General features: G+C 45.9%; 1 protein-coding gene across 1 annotated transcript; it reads right to left on the bottom strand.

The window, feature by feature from the left end:
• Positions 1 to 7197: 7197 nt before the first annotated feature.
• phlda1 (pleckstrin homology like domain family A member 1) lies at positions 7198 to 13898 on the bottom strand. Its single transcript, XM_033037996.1, has 2 exons — positions 13295 to 13898; positions 7198 to 7511 (listed from the first exon to the last, which is right to left on the bottom strand). Exon 1 carries the CDS (start codon positions 13752 to 13754, stop codon positions 13323 to 13325), a length of 432 nt encoding a protein of 143 aa, XP_032893887.1. The 5' UTR covers positions 13755 to 13898; the 3' UTR covers positions 7198 to 7511; positions 13295 to 13322.
• Positions 13899 to 14969: the final 1071 nt, after the last annotated feature.

Below are 14969 nucleotides of genomic sequence, written 5' to 3'. Positions count from 1 at the left end.
GAAGTCCTGGGACTGTTGGGGAGCAAACCTCCGCTCGCTGCCGGTTTTACCCTGGGTCTTAGACTGGGCTCCTGCAAGAAGGCAATCCTTGGAGACACAAGGAACTGCAGCTGCTGGAATCTTGAGCAAAACACAAAATGCCAGAGTCAGGCGTCATCTGTGGGGAGAATGGATATGAGGGCATTCAGGTGGGGACCCTTCTTCAGACAGGTTCTCTGCACTATCAATCTAAATGAGTCCCTGTTTGCACGTGATCATAACCTTCCATCCCCGCATGCTTATATGCTTGTCTAAATGCCACCTAAACGCTATTGTATCTGCCTCCACCACCATCCCTGGCAGCATGTTCCAGGCACCCACCACTCTCTGTGTAAATCACCTTCAAACTTCCCCCCACTCACCTTAAAGCCATAAACTCTAATCTTTGACATTTCCACTCTGGGAAAAGACTATCTATCCTATCAATGGATCTCATAATCTATTTTAAATAGGCAAGGCATAAATGTACACAGTTCTAATGCGGGCAAATGGGATTAGCGTAAATGGCAAGATAATCAGCATGGATCAAAACCGATTCACTGGCACTATAAGGCAACAACTCTACCTCTGCGCCACTGTGCCACCTTCCTCGAATTTGGAGCAAAAAACAATGCTGGATGACTGATGCTGCCTGACCCGCGGAGTTCCTCCAGCACTTGTTTTTTTTTGTTGCTCAAGACTCAAAAACCTGCAGTCTCTTGTGTCTGCACCAACATTAACTAATTAGTTTTATTGTTCAAGATAGACACAGGGAACTGCAAATGCTGGAATCCCGAGGCAAAACACAAAGTGCTGGAGAAGCTCAGTGGGTCAGGCAGCGTCTGTGGAGGGGATAGACAGATGACCCAGAACATTGACTGTCACGTCCAACCGCAGATGTTCCCTGATCCGCTGAATTCCTACAGCAGGGAGTCTTGAGACTTTGGACTTTAGAGACAGGCTCTTCAACCCACCGAGTCCTCGCCGACCAGCAATCACTTGTACACTAGCACTATCCTACACACTAGGGACTATACTTATACAATTTAAATGAAGCCAATTAACCTAAAAACCTGTGTGTCTTTGGTGTGTAGGAGGAAACCGGAGCACCCGGAGAAAACCAGGCGGTCACAGGGAGAATGTAAAAAACTTTGTACATACAGTACATAGGATCGAACCCTGGTCTCTGGTGCTGTAAGGCAGTAATTGTACCGCTGCACCACTGCGCCAATCAGTCATAAGGTCACAAAGTCACACAGCACGGAAACAGACCCTTCAAACCAACTTGCCCATGCCAACCATGATGCCCCTTCTACACTAGACCCACCTGCCCGTGTTTGGACCATATCCCTCAAGACCTTTCCTTCATGTTTTTCTCACAGACGATGTAAACAGGAACCCAAGTGCCCGCTAACTCCGACATCCCAGCAGTTTACAGAGATGTGAAAGAGAGAGGGGTTTGGAATTGGCTGAATCTTCCCTATGAGGTCCTCGTGATAGATTATCAATAGAACATTTATTTATTCCAACAAGACACACTATTTCTGAAGCTCAAAGATAAAAGTAGTTAAAATTCCATTTGGCCAATTCTGGGCTAAATATCTCGGGACGAAACCCTCAATGACTTTTCAAACTGCTGGCAAAACAAACACAAGTCTTTCCTGTCTGTGCCGAAGATACAAAAGGTTTATTCATCAAACAGGCCTGGTTCTTCATATCTGCCTCATCGTCGTCACTAATGTTTACACTGTCTGCATTTTTCTTTCAAATGGCATTCACGCAAGGGGCGATCAGAATAAAAGCAGTGTGTCAAAATGCAGAGCCCCACTCAGGTAGAGGAAGGTCCATATGTCAGCATTTCAGAACATTATGTTAGGCGGCACAGTGGTGCAGTGGTAAAGTTGCGGCCTCACAGTGCCGTACCCCTGGGTCCGATCCTGACTACAGGTGCTGCATGTGGAGTTGCTACTTTCTCCCTGTGATCGTGTGGGTTTTACTCCGGGTGCTCTGGTTTCCTGCCACACTCCAAAGACGTGTAGGCTTGTAGGTTGTCTGCCCCGAGTGTGAACGGAGTGGGTGCGAGACTGCGACAGCATAGAACTAGTGTGAACGGGTGATCGATGGTCGGTGGGGACTGGGTGGGCTGAAGGGCCTGTTTCCACGAAGTGTCTCAAAACTAAACTAAACATTGTGTGGATGAACACATTTTCATCACAGAGATAACATGCGAGGAAACCAAATCAAACATTTTCTTGTTCATTGGATGAGGATACTGCGGGAAATGCCTGCAACACCGGGTCTACTCCCCCACCGGTTCCCTCTGCCCATCACCCTTCCATTATCGATTTCCCAGCATGGGCAACCATTTTGCCGAACAATTGCACTCGCCAAGGTTTGCTGCATCACCCGGTTGCTAACCATTTCAACTCCCCTTCCCATTCCCATTCCCACACTGACTTTTCTGTCCTGGGCCTCCTCCATTAGCAGAGTGAGGCCACATGCAACCTGGAGGATCAGCACCTCATATTCCACCTGGGCTTCCCACAAGCCAACGGTATGAACATTGAATTCTCCAATTTTCAGTAACAACACCTCTTCCCCCTCTCTCTTTCCTGTGCTGTGCCCCTCCCATCTCTCCTGCAATTTCACCGCTCTTCCCTGGCTCTCCCCCACCTCTCCTGCCCCCTTCCACCCATATCCCTCCCTCTGACTTCACACTTCACTCCTCTCTCTCCTGATCTGTGACCCTTTTGTCTCCTTTACATCACTAGCCTCTGTCCACCCTTCTGCCGATCAAAACCCCCCTCACCTGTATCCACCTATCGCTTGCCAGACTTTGGTCCACCGCCCAGTCTCTTTTCCAGCTTTCTCCCCCAAACTGCAATCAGTCTCACAAAGGGCCTCGACCGGAAACGTCCTTGGTCTATCCCTTCCACAGATGCTGCCAACGGCTTTGCAGAATCACAGTGGTAGAGTTGCTGCCTTACAGCGCTAGACACCCGAGTTTGATTATGGGTGCTGTCTGTGCGGAGTTTGCACGTTCTCCCTGAGACCACATGGGTTTTCTCCGGGTGCTCTGGTTTCCTCCCACACTCCAAAAACGTGCAGGTTTGTAGGTTGACACAAAAAGCTGGAGTAACTCAGCAGGACAGGCAGCACCTCTGGAGAGAAGGAACGTGTGACGCTTCAGGTGAGACCCTTCCTGAGGAACGGTCTCGACCTGAAGCGTCACCCATTCCTTCTCGCCAGAGATGCTGCCTGTCCTGCTGAATTACTCCAGCTCCTTGTGTCAATCTTGTGTCCAGCATCTGCAGTTCCTTCTTACACAGGTTTGTAGATTAATCGGTTTTGGTTAAAACAAATGGTAAATTGTCCCTAGTGTGTAGGATAGTGCCCGTGTACAGGGCGATCGCTCCCACTGAGGCCCCACCAAGAGCTGAAACAGGCCCTTCAGCCCACTGAATTCGTGCTGACCAGCGATCACCCCGTACACTAACACTATCCTACACACTAGGGACAATATTTCAACTTACTGAAGCCAATTAACCTACTAACCTGTACGTTTTTGGAATGTGGGAATAAAACGGAGCACCTGGAGAAAACCCACGAGGTCACAGGGAGAACATACAAACTCCGTACAGACAGCACCCATGGTCAGGACTGAACCCAGGTCTCTGGCGCTGTAAGGCAGTAGCTCTACTGCTGCGCCACCTTGTCACCCTAAATGTTGGCTAGAAGAGTGAGTATTGTCCTTGGCAACGTAGGGAGAACACAGAACATAGAACAATGACAGGCCCTTCGGCCCACAATGTCCATGCTGAACATGATGCTGAGATAACCTAATCTGCTCTGCCTGCATGTGATCCAAACCCCTCCATTCCTTGCATAACTATGTGCCTATCTAAATACTTCTTAAACACCACCATTGTATCTGCCTACACATGTTGGTATTCCACTGTTCCTGCTGTTCTCACTCTTCACCAGTTATGGCGGTGGCTGCAGATGGAGTTTGTAGATGGTATACACTAGCTGCTGCTTCTCCTTGGACTTTTCCAATTGCCTGTGCACACAACCAGGCAAGTGTGTGATCCATCACACTCCTGACTTTGGCTCCCAGAGGGTGGCAACATTCCCTCTGGCAAAGCTCACCGACATAACCTGCAGGTGGTCGGAAAGGATTTTTTTTTTCAGCTTATTTGCTCAGTTTCAACAGTAGCTAGTGGGCGGCACAGCGGTAGAGTTGCTGCCTTACAGCGCCAGAGACCCACGCATGATCCCGACTACAGGTGCTGTCGGTAAGGAGTTTGTACGTTCTCCCTGTAACCACGTGGGTTTTCTCCGGGTGCTCCGGTTTCTTCCCACACACCAATGACGTGCTGGTTTGTAGGTAAATTGACAACTGTGAAAATGTGTATTGGGCCCATAGAACTGTAATCCCGCCCTATGCATATATTTGTTTGTGTACCTTCTACCCTAAGGAAAATATTGTGAGCGTTCTAGTTGTCCATGTGCCACATGATCTTGTATACCTCAAAGAGATCTTGTGCACGGGTGTCGATGGCCGGCACAGACTTGGTGGGCTGAAGGGCCTGATTCCATGCTGTAACTCTAAAGTATAAAGTAAAGCATAGAAGTATAGAGTATAAGAGTTAAGAAGTCACGTTGCAGCTTCGTAAAACCTTGCTTAGGTTGCATTTGGAGTCTTGTGTGCAGGTAGGATGTCGAGCTTAAAGTCAAAGTCAAATTTATTCGTCACATGCACCCAAAGGTGCAGTGAAATGAACCTGAAATGAAAAATGGTTTTGGAAAGGGCGCAGAGAAGGTAGTCTCGACTCGAAACGTCACCCATCACGCTGCACTCGGGACGGCTGCTATGGAGAGGAGACATGGGGAGCAGGGTGTGGTGGAGACACCCCTCAAATATGGGAAGGGCTCCCACGCCTGTGGGCCACATGAGTGGCAAGGGTGGGGGATAAATTTATGAAATTTGAGCAATGTAGGTAGACTGTATTGAATATTTTGTATAGCCTCCGGAAATGTTGGATGAATTTTTTGCACGGTTCATGTATTGCATATATTTATTACCTGAATAAAGTCTATTTTGAAATAAAAATCCTTCTCTCCTGAGACGCTGCCTGTCCCGCTGAGTTGCTTCAGCATATTGTGTCTTTCATCAGGATGTACCTGGGTCTGCGGGCTTGCGTTAAAGGGAGAAGTGGGATAGGCTGGGAGTGTTGGGGGGTGATCTTACTGATGTGTACAAGATGGTGAGGTGCATGATTAAAGTAGGCGCTCACAGTCTTTTACCCAGGGTAGAGGATATGTGGACAGATTTAGGGATAGGAAGGGTTTAGAGGGCTTTAGACTTTAGAGATACAGCGGGGAAACAGGCCCTTCAGCCCATCGAGTCTGCACTGACCAGCGATCATCCCGTACACCAGCACTATCCTACACACTAGGGACAATTTTACAATTTTATTTTATTGATCGGTGTGGGCAAGTTGGGCTGAAGGGCCTGTTTCCATGCTACGCCTCTATGACTCTACACAGAATAGCCCCAACGATCCACCTGGTTCACAGCTGTCGTTCAGGGACACAAACCCACCATGTTACCTGTCACACCACCACAGCGGAAGCTTCACAGCAGGCTTCAGCGAGCTGCTGCTTCAAAGGCACGGCCCTGATACCGGCATCGTGCAAAGGAACAAAACCACGAGACCCTTCTATTTATATCTGGTGATCCGCCGAAAGGCACAAATCCATATGAAAGGTGCAAAACTGGATGCACAAATAATATCATATTCCCAGACGATATTGAGATAACATTATGGACAGTTTTGCATTTTTAGGCATTCCAGTTTTATATAATAATGCTTAAGAGATTTGGGGGAAAAATATATAACATGCAACCACAAACTGTGCATACATTGCAATGATTAACTGAATGCTGTCTCGAGTGAGTTGTATCTGCACTATCTTGATGGTTAGACTTGTACTAAATTAGAGCATTAGGAATTGCACATTTACAAATGCTACTCACTCAGAATAGTGTAAAATAGGCATCAATTGGCCTAAAAATCTGTGGGTGACATGCAGTGGTGTGCCCTGGCTATGAAAAAAAGGGTCACTCTTACATAATGTTACAGTTACCTGTTAGACAATATCCTTGCTCATGATATTACAGTATTTATGTAATAATAATTTAACTGCATTTCAGAAACCAGAAACTCCGTAGTATAAAACGAAAGGCAGGTTTATGGCTGATAATTCCTTGAAGTGTGGACAAAACATATTTCTCATGATGCAAGTCAAACATAATCAAATAAAAATTGTTTACTCCTGATGCAGATGGAAGCAGATGGTATCAACACAAGTGGCAGGGTGGCGCAGCGGTAGAGCTGCTGCCTTACAGCGCCAGAGACCCGGGTTCCATCCTGGTGGTGAATGTACGGAGTTTGTACGTTCTCCCTGTGATCGCGTGGGTTTTCCCCGGGTTCACCGGTTTTCTCCCACACTCCAAAGACGTGCAGGTTTGTAGGTTAATTGGTTTCGATGAAGATCGTAAATTGTCCCTAGTGTATAGGATAGTGCTAGTGTACGGGGTGATCGTTGGTCAGCACAGACTCGGTGGGCCGAAGGGCCGGTTTCCGTGCTATATCGCTAAACTAAGCAAAAAATAATGCCCAGGTTCTCCTGATTTTGTTGGTATCTACTGTTCACCATCCTTGGAATAAATAGCTGATCATCCAGAGTTTACTATAGTTCTGCATCTCCATTAAGTGCCCGCTCAGACGGCCCCCTGAGCCACCCCACCCCAGGGCAATAAATACTCAAACAAATCTCATTCCACTGAGCGAAGGGATTTTCACACAATCTCATTTATCTTGAGACCGTGAACCCTAATTCTAAGCTCACCAACCAGCGAAAAGGAGCTTTTTGGCACCCGCTATGAATAATATAAAATTCTTACATGCCCTGGCAATGAGATCACAGCTCCTTCTTCTAAACCAGAGAATATAGACCCATTCTGTTCTACGTACTGTTACAGAATAAAGGGGCTATTCACTTTCACCTCGACCACTCTCTTTACGCTTCAGGCTTCTGGTTCCTTTTTGACAAAACCCAAACATTCAAAAAACATCAGGCACTAAATTAAAACATCAATAATTATGAAAATCAAAAACAAAAGTCAATAATTTATAATTACATACTGCGTATCAATGGCCCGTCCGGCATTTGTAAAGAAACACAGTCTGCTATAAATAATGTTAAAACATCCACGTGAAGCTGCCCAGTAATGGAATTCATTAAATGCTTCGTCCTGGAGAATATTGATTGAATGTTTCTTGGCGATTCAGTCTGCTGGGTTTACAGCTTAAACCATTCCAGCGTCTAATAAGCTAATCTGATATCTGCAATGGACAGAGTTTTTTGCATTTCCATTTTCCATTCCTGTGTGCTAGATTCCACTATGCGTACCCTCATTCTCGAACCTATATGGGGCCAAAAACGATAACAATATATTATTTTAAAAGAAATGGACAAAGGAACAAGTCTTGTGTTTTACCCCCAAGTGAACGATTCTAATCATGTTTTTAAAATTATTGGATGCTGAAAGAAACCGCGATGGCAAGAGGTAACATTTTGTTCTGAAGAAGGGTCCTGACCCTAAACATCACCCATCCTTTGTCTCCAGGGATGCTGCCTGACCTGCTGAGTTACGCCAGCGCATTGTGTCTATCTTTGGTATAAACCAGCATCAGCAGTCCTTTGTTCTAACATTTTGATATGTCTCCTAATGGTTACACTGCAATTAAAAATATAATGTCAAATTAGAACTGGACGATAAATAAATAACTCCAGAAGGAAAAAAATCCAAATAAAACCCTACTTGTACATTACTGTGCATTTACTGTGTTTATAAATTATCATATCGGACTATATTTTTGCTTCAAGTTAAGATATGTGAGGTAGTTATTCAGCAGCTAGACTCAGAATAATGATGTTCCGTCTTGTATTACTGATATAATTGATGTTCATTCTTCTGGAGAAAAAGTCCAAAATATATCCCTGACTTGTTCCATTTCAGTGCAGTACATTAAAATAATGGAGAGCGGACTGCAGACTTTGGCAGTGGGTAATTGCGAAAAAAAAGCAGGGAGAATGACTTTATAAATTTCTGCAACATCATACAGGTTAATACACTTTTTTTAAATGAATAGAATCGCTGTATCTAAGGGGCGGCACGGTGTCGCAGCGGGTAGAGCTGCTGCTTCGCCACGCCAGCGGCGCGGGTTTGATCCAGACCTCGAGTGCTGTCTGAGTGGCGTTTGCACGTTAGTCTTACTTTAGTTACTTGCTGACCAGCGATCACCCCTTACACTTACACTACACACTAGGGACAATTTACAACTTACCAAAGCCAGTTAACCTACAAACTTGCTTGTCCTTGGAGTGTGGGAAGAAACCGGAACACCTGGGGAAACATACGGTTAAACATACAAACTCCGTACAGACAGCACCCGTGGACAGGATCGAACCAGGTCTCTGGCACTGTGAAGCAGCAACTCTATCACTGCATGACAGCGCCGCCCGTTCACCCAGTGACCACGTTGGTCTCCTCCGGGTGCTCCAGTTTCCTCCCATGTCCTAAAGACGTGTGAGCTTGTAGTTTATTTGGCCCTCTGTAAATCGTCCCTAGTGTGTAGGGAGTCAATGAGAAAGTGGGATAACTTAGAACTCGTGTGATCACTGGTCGGCTTGGACTCGAAGGGCCGAAGGGCCTGTTTCCATGCTATATTTCTAAATTAAACTAAGCACTGTTTACTCTCAATGGGTATCCAGATCAGAGTGGACACGGAACCTTTGTTATGGAGGAAGCCATTTGGCATGTGCTGGCTTTCCCCACAAACCTGTACATTTTGTCTTTTCTAAATACTTATGCAATTCCCTATTGAAAGTTAGCACTAAATCTGCTTTCACCAACTTTTTTAAGTCAGCTCGTTCCAGATCACGATAGCTGAATGTGTGTAAAAAGTAGTCTCCCTTCACCTCTCCCATTGTTAATCTAGTTACAGTCTCACTTGTCAGTGGGAATAGTTTATCATTCTTTTCTGCATAACTACTCAGTGTTCATAATATTAAATCTCTACAGAACATTCTCTGCTGCAGGAACACCCCAGGTTCTCTATTAACTGGTCCAATATATCTGCCAACCTTTCTCCTTTAGACTCTTGGCAAGTGTGGACGCAGATTCGACTCGATGGGACGAATGGCCTAATTCTGTTCCTATGATTTATGGACATGGACTTCAGAAGAGCTCTAATCGGGGTGATGTACTCCCAGATTACACTTGGGTAGTTTATAACCAAATGATATGAACATTGAATTCTCCAACTTAAATAAATAGTCCCCTACCTCCTCTATCTATCCCGTGCCTTCCACCCACCTGTATCCACCTATCACTTGTCAAGGTTTACCTTGCTCCCATCTCTCTTTTCCAGCGGTCTCCCTCCTATTCCATCAGTCTGAAAAATGGACCTGGACAAAAGGTTGTGTGTCTATTTCCTCCCTGTATTGCTGCCTGACCTGCTGAGCTCTGCCAGCACTTTGCGTTTTGCTTGATATACCTCCATGTTGTTATCAGGAATGTGTGCATACCATATGGCCGGTTGGAGAGGTACATAAGCATCAAGGACATTAGAGGTCTGCACAGTTTTTGCAGATGCCTTACAAACCGCATATCAAAAAGCCACTGGGGTTTGCATTTGTAGATGACTAATATGCTGGGTTATATACATGCGCAAGAGAAAGAGATACTTTGCACAGATACACCTCAGAAAGCACAAGGTGATAACTAAACTCAGAATGGCATTGCACATGATAAAAGGGTTCAGCAAAACTATTTAGGTTAGAGATGCAGCGTGGAAACAGGCCCTTCGGCCCACCGAGTCCACACTGACCAACGATCACCTGTTCACACTAGTTCTATGTTATCCCACTTTCTCATCCACTCCCTACACACTCGGGGCAATTTACAGAGGTCAATTAACCTACAAACCCGCACGTCTTTGGGATGTGAGAGGAAACCGGAGCACCCGGAGGAAACACACGCAGTGACAGGGAGAACGTGCAAACTCCATATAGCTAGCACCCTTGGTCAGGTTCGAACCCAGGTTTATGGAGCTGCAAGGCAGCAACTCTACCGTTGCAGCCACTATTGTTTTTGTAAGGAGTGAACACAGATTTATACATTCATAATATGTAGGAAAGAACTGCAGATGCTGGTTTAAACTGAAGATGGACACAAAATGCTGGAGTAACTCAGCGGGACACACAGCATCTCTGGAGAGAAGGAATGGGTGACATTTCGAGTCGAGACCCTCAGTCTGAAGAAGGGTCTCGACCCAGAACCTCACCCATTCCCTCTCTCCAGAGATGCTGCTGTCCCACTGAGTGACTTCAGCATTTTGTGTCTATCTTCGGTTTACATATTTATAATCTGCACATAATTCAGACTAACCCAGAATTAGGACGGCCTGTGTATTTACTGCCTCGGTGAGGTCTGCTATATTATTTTACTGGGTTGTAGGCAAAACAAAGCATTTAAATGTACCTAGGTACATGTGACAATAAAGTATCAATGGATTAAAGTGTAATTGAATAAATAATTGTTTAAATGCCCATAATCTTATCTTGAATTCTATGACTCAATTAGATGACGTAAAATGATTATCGTTCCATCAGGATGCAAATCTGTTTCATTCCAGTCACTACGCACATTCCAACCATTGCACCCTGACTTAACAGAGGGTGAGATCTCAGCAAACAGTATGCCCTGTAAAATACCTACCCGTGCTGAGCTAACAGAACACATGCAAACTGCTACACACACACATTCTAACCTGTACACTGAGAATAACACTAAAGACTGACCAACAAACTCTTTTGCCTTTTCTCCTACACGCCTAGACGGAGTGATGTCTGATCAAATTCAGATTCCTACCATATCCTCATTGTAATTCTGCTGAATGATACATTACAGCAGATCTCTTTCCTCAAGTCTGCATAACACAGGAATATAGGAAGTTGAGTGGGCTATTTGATCCGCTAGGTTTAGGTTTATTATTGTCACATACCACGGTGCAGTGAAAAGCTTTGTTTTGCATGCTATCCCAACAGATCAGATCATATGAGCCTGCATACATAAACACTATCAAGTCAAACAATAGACAGAGCAAAGGGGAAGATATAGAGTGCAGAATATAGTTTTCAGCATTGTAGTGCACCAGTTCCAGAGTCCAATGTCTACAAAGGGGTAGAGGTGAATCAGACAGTACCCTAGCTTACAGAGGGGGCGTTCAGAAGCCTGTAAATAGACGGAAAGAAGCTGTTACTGAGAGAGGCTGCTCTTGAATCCTCTACTAATCAATGAGACCACTAAACATCCCTTAATTTGATCTATCAATATCAATTTATGAATTGGCCATTGCCTAGGTATTATGTACACACAAGGATCTGCAGATACTGGCTTACAAAACCCCCCCAAAGTGCTGGAGTAACTCAGCAGGTCAGGCAGCATCTCTGAAGGACATGAATAGGTGACGATTCAGGTCGGGACCCTTCTTCAGACTGCAGTCTTCAGTCTGGGGAAGGGCCCCGACCCGAAACGTCACCTATCCATGTCCTCCAGAGAAGCTGCCTGACCTGCTGAGTTAATCCAGAACTTAATGTTTTCTATAGCATGGGTATTGTTTGATGTGTGTGGAAGAGTGGTCCTAATTTGCAATAGTGTTTCCAGCTTCCCTCCTAACGGGCTTTTAATCTTTGAACTGTTTTGCCCCCAGTTGTAAACGAAAATAGACTTCATCCAATTACCTATCAATCCCCGCCTAACATTTGAGTCAGTCTGAAGAAGGGTCACGACCCGAAACTTCCCTATTCCTTTTCTCCAGAGATGCTGCCTGTCCCGGTGAGTTACTCCAGCAATTTGGGTCTATCTTTGATGTAAACCAACATCTGCAGTTCCTTCCTCCCCATTTAACATTTGACAAGCGTAATTTTCATTAAAAATAGAATCAATTAAAAGTGACGGGTATATCGAATGAGCCGCCAGAGGAAATAGTTCAGGCAGGTACTATAATGGCATTTAAAAGACACTTGAACAGGTGCGTGGATAAGAAAGGTTTAGAGGGATATGGGCTAAATGTGAGTAAATGGTACAGGCTTAGATTGGGCATGTTGATTGGCATGGACAAGTTGGGCCGGAGGGCATGTTTCTGTACTGCATGTTTCTGATTCTATAACACTTAAAGCCATTTGTCAGTTTAATAACTATTAAAAATAACTCCTCAACCTAAATTCCCAGCAATTACATATTTTAGCTTTAGCTTGGAACAGCATGGAAAATCTCATAGGTTTAGGTTTATTATGGTAACCTGTACCGAGGTACAGTGGACAGTTTTGTTTTGCATGCTATCCAAACAGGTCAGATAATATTATATGTAAATACAATAAATATAACATAGAACAGTATAGCACAACAACTTAATTTATGTGCCAAAACTAACCTGCCTGCACATAGTCCATATGTCTCCATTGTCCTGCATTTTCATGTACCTAACCAAAATAATTTAAAAGCCACTATGATATCTGTCCCCACCACCAACTCGTTCCGCCACCCACCACCAGCGCGTTCCAGGCACCCACGTAAAACACTTGCCCCTGTCACCAATGTATACAAGTCAAACTCTTTTTGGTCATTTTCCCCGTGGAATACAGGTCGTTCTGTGCTGCTGTCGACACTGTGGTAGATTTCAGCCGCTCCAGCACGTCCTCCCAACTCAACACATCTCTCCTAAGAAAGACACAAAGTGCTGGAGTAACTCAGCGGACCAGGCAGCGTCTCTGGAGAACATGGACAAGCGACGTTTGGCAACACCCTCTATCCATGTCCTCCAGAGCTGCCGCCCTGACCCGCTGCGCTACTCCAGCACTTTGTGTTTTAATCAATATCCACTCTGTCAAGGCCATTGGAGTCTTGTGTCTGAAGACGAGTCCAGACCCGAAATGTAACCTATCCATGTTCTCCAGGGATGCTGCCCTGACCCGCTGAGTTACTCCAGCACTTTGTGCCTTTTTCTTTTGTAAACCAACATCTGCGGTTCCTCGTTCTCTACATCTCTCCTAAGAGGTAGGACAAGGACAAAGAGGCGAGGGTGAGGGGAGGTTACTATTGTTCTGTGGTTAGGGGAAGAGTTTGGGGGGGGGGTCTCACCTCTACAAGGGGTTACTGCAGGGCAGTTTCACGCCGCGTTGTAGATGCCCACACCGATGCCCCGTTGTGCCAGCTTCTGCCGGCTGCTCTGCACCGCTTCCATGGCCCGCCGGTTCTGATACTGCACCATGCCCAGGGTGATCAGGGCGTTCCAGCCAGCGTCCTGCGGGCACCTAAAGTCCAGCTCCCTCCTGTCCGTCATCACCACCGTGAAATACACATACTTCCCCTTCCTCTCCACGCTGTCCACCGTCTTCATGTCGTCGAAGCGGAGCTGCTTGGCCCCGTTGCCGCTGGCTTCTGTCTGGTGTTGGGACAGCTCCAGGTATTTCCTGGGACGCAGCAGAAAGAGACCTTCATCGGTCAGGACACAATGTTTCTTCTTCCACAGTTGCAGCAGACCCTCGCTCCTCTTCTGTAACACCCCTTCCTTCATCACCTCCCCACTCCCCTCCTGCATGCTGCCTGGCCCTCTGCTGGGTGCTTGAGAGGGAGAGAGAGCGAGAGAGACAAGTTCTTGATCTTGTGGAGCAAGATCTCAGCAGCCAGTGCTTCCTTCTTCCTGCTTGCAGCCTGGATTTCAGAGCCCCTCTCCCCTCCTATCTCTCCCCCACCTCCCGCTCCCATCTCGCTCTCTGCTCCCACCAACCGGCCGCCGGAGGAACTGCGGCCCCGCACTCCACCACGTTGTAAACGCTCAAACCTCGTCAGAAACAAAAGGCAGAGGGGGAGCCTAGAAATTGTGACCTTTCTGTGCAGGACCTCAGAGTGAGGTCAAACGCAAATTGGAGGAACCGCACCTCATATTTCGCTTGAGCAGTTTACAGCCCAGCGGTCTGAGTTTTGATTTCTCTAACTTCAAGTAATCCCTGCATCTCCTCTCTCTGTCCCTCCCCCACCCTAATCGTCCTACCAGTTTCACTATCTCCTGGTGACTTTCACTATAACCACTCCTCATCAGCTTCCCCACAGCCAACAATGGACCATTGTGGGCTCCACCTTTCCTTGATCATCGATGCTGGCTTTGATTTGTATTTTTGCGTGTCGTCCATTAATTTGTTCTATGTATCTTTATTTGGTTCCCTCTCCCCTGACTCTAAAGTCTGAAGAAGAGTCTTGACCCAAAACATCACCTATTCCTTTTCTCCAGTGATGCTGCCTGACCCGCTCAGTTACTCCAGCATTTTGTGTCAACCTTCAGCCTCAGCAGAGTGAGTGGCTTGAAAATAAAATGCAAAAATAATTGACAGGGAAAATAGTATTAAACGTAAAAACATAGCTAATTGCGGGAGGTATCAGAGAAGGGTGGAGAAGGAAGGGTAGGAGGTGGAGAGGAATATATTTTAGTCATTTCCTAAATGTTTCATTCTCTGAAAATATGAAGCAAAACACTGAGGACTCACAGCACCTGCGAAAAGAGAAACAATATATGTCTTAGTGACATGGAACCGTACAGCATGAAACCCTTTGGCCCATCTCATCCATGCCGTTCAGGTTGCCGTCCTGCGAGCGTCCTAATTGCCTGCGCCTGGCCCATATTGCTTTAAATCGTTCCTATTGACGTGCCTGTCCAAATTATTTTAAATGTGGTAATTGTACCTTCCTCTACAACTTTCTCTGGCAGCTCGTTCCATGTACCCACCACCCTCTGTGGGAAAAAGTTGTCCCTCAGATT

Source organism: Amblyraja radiata, chromosome 19 (genome assembly GCF_010909765.2).
Source record: "Amblyraja radiata isolate CabotCenter1 chromosome 19, sAmbRad1.1.pri, whole genome shotgun sequence".
In the NCBI taxonomy this organism is placed as follows: Eukaryota; Metazoa; Chordata; class Chondrichthyes; order Rajiformes; family Rajidae; genus Amblyraja; species Amblyraja radiata.
Note: the sequence above shows the minus strand (reverse complement) of the source record. Positions and strands in the feature narration are given on the sequence as shown.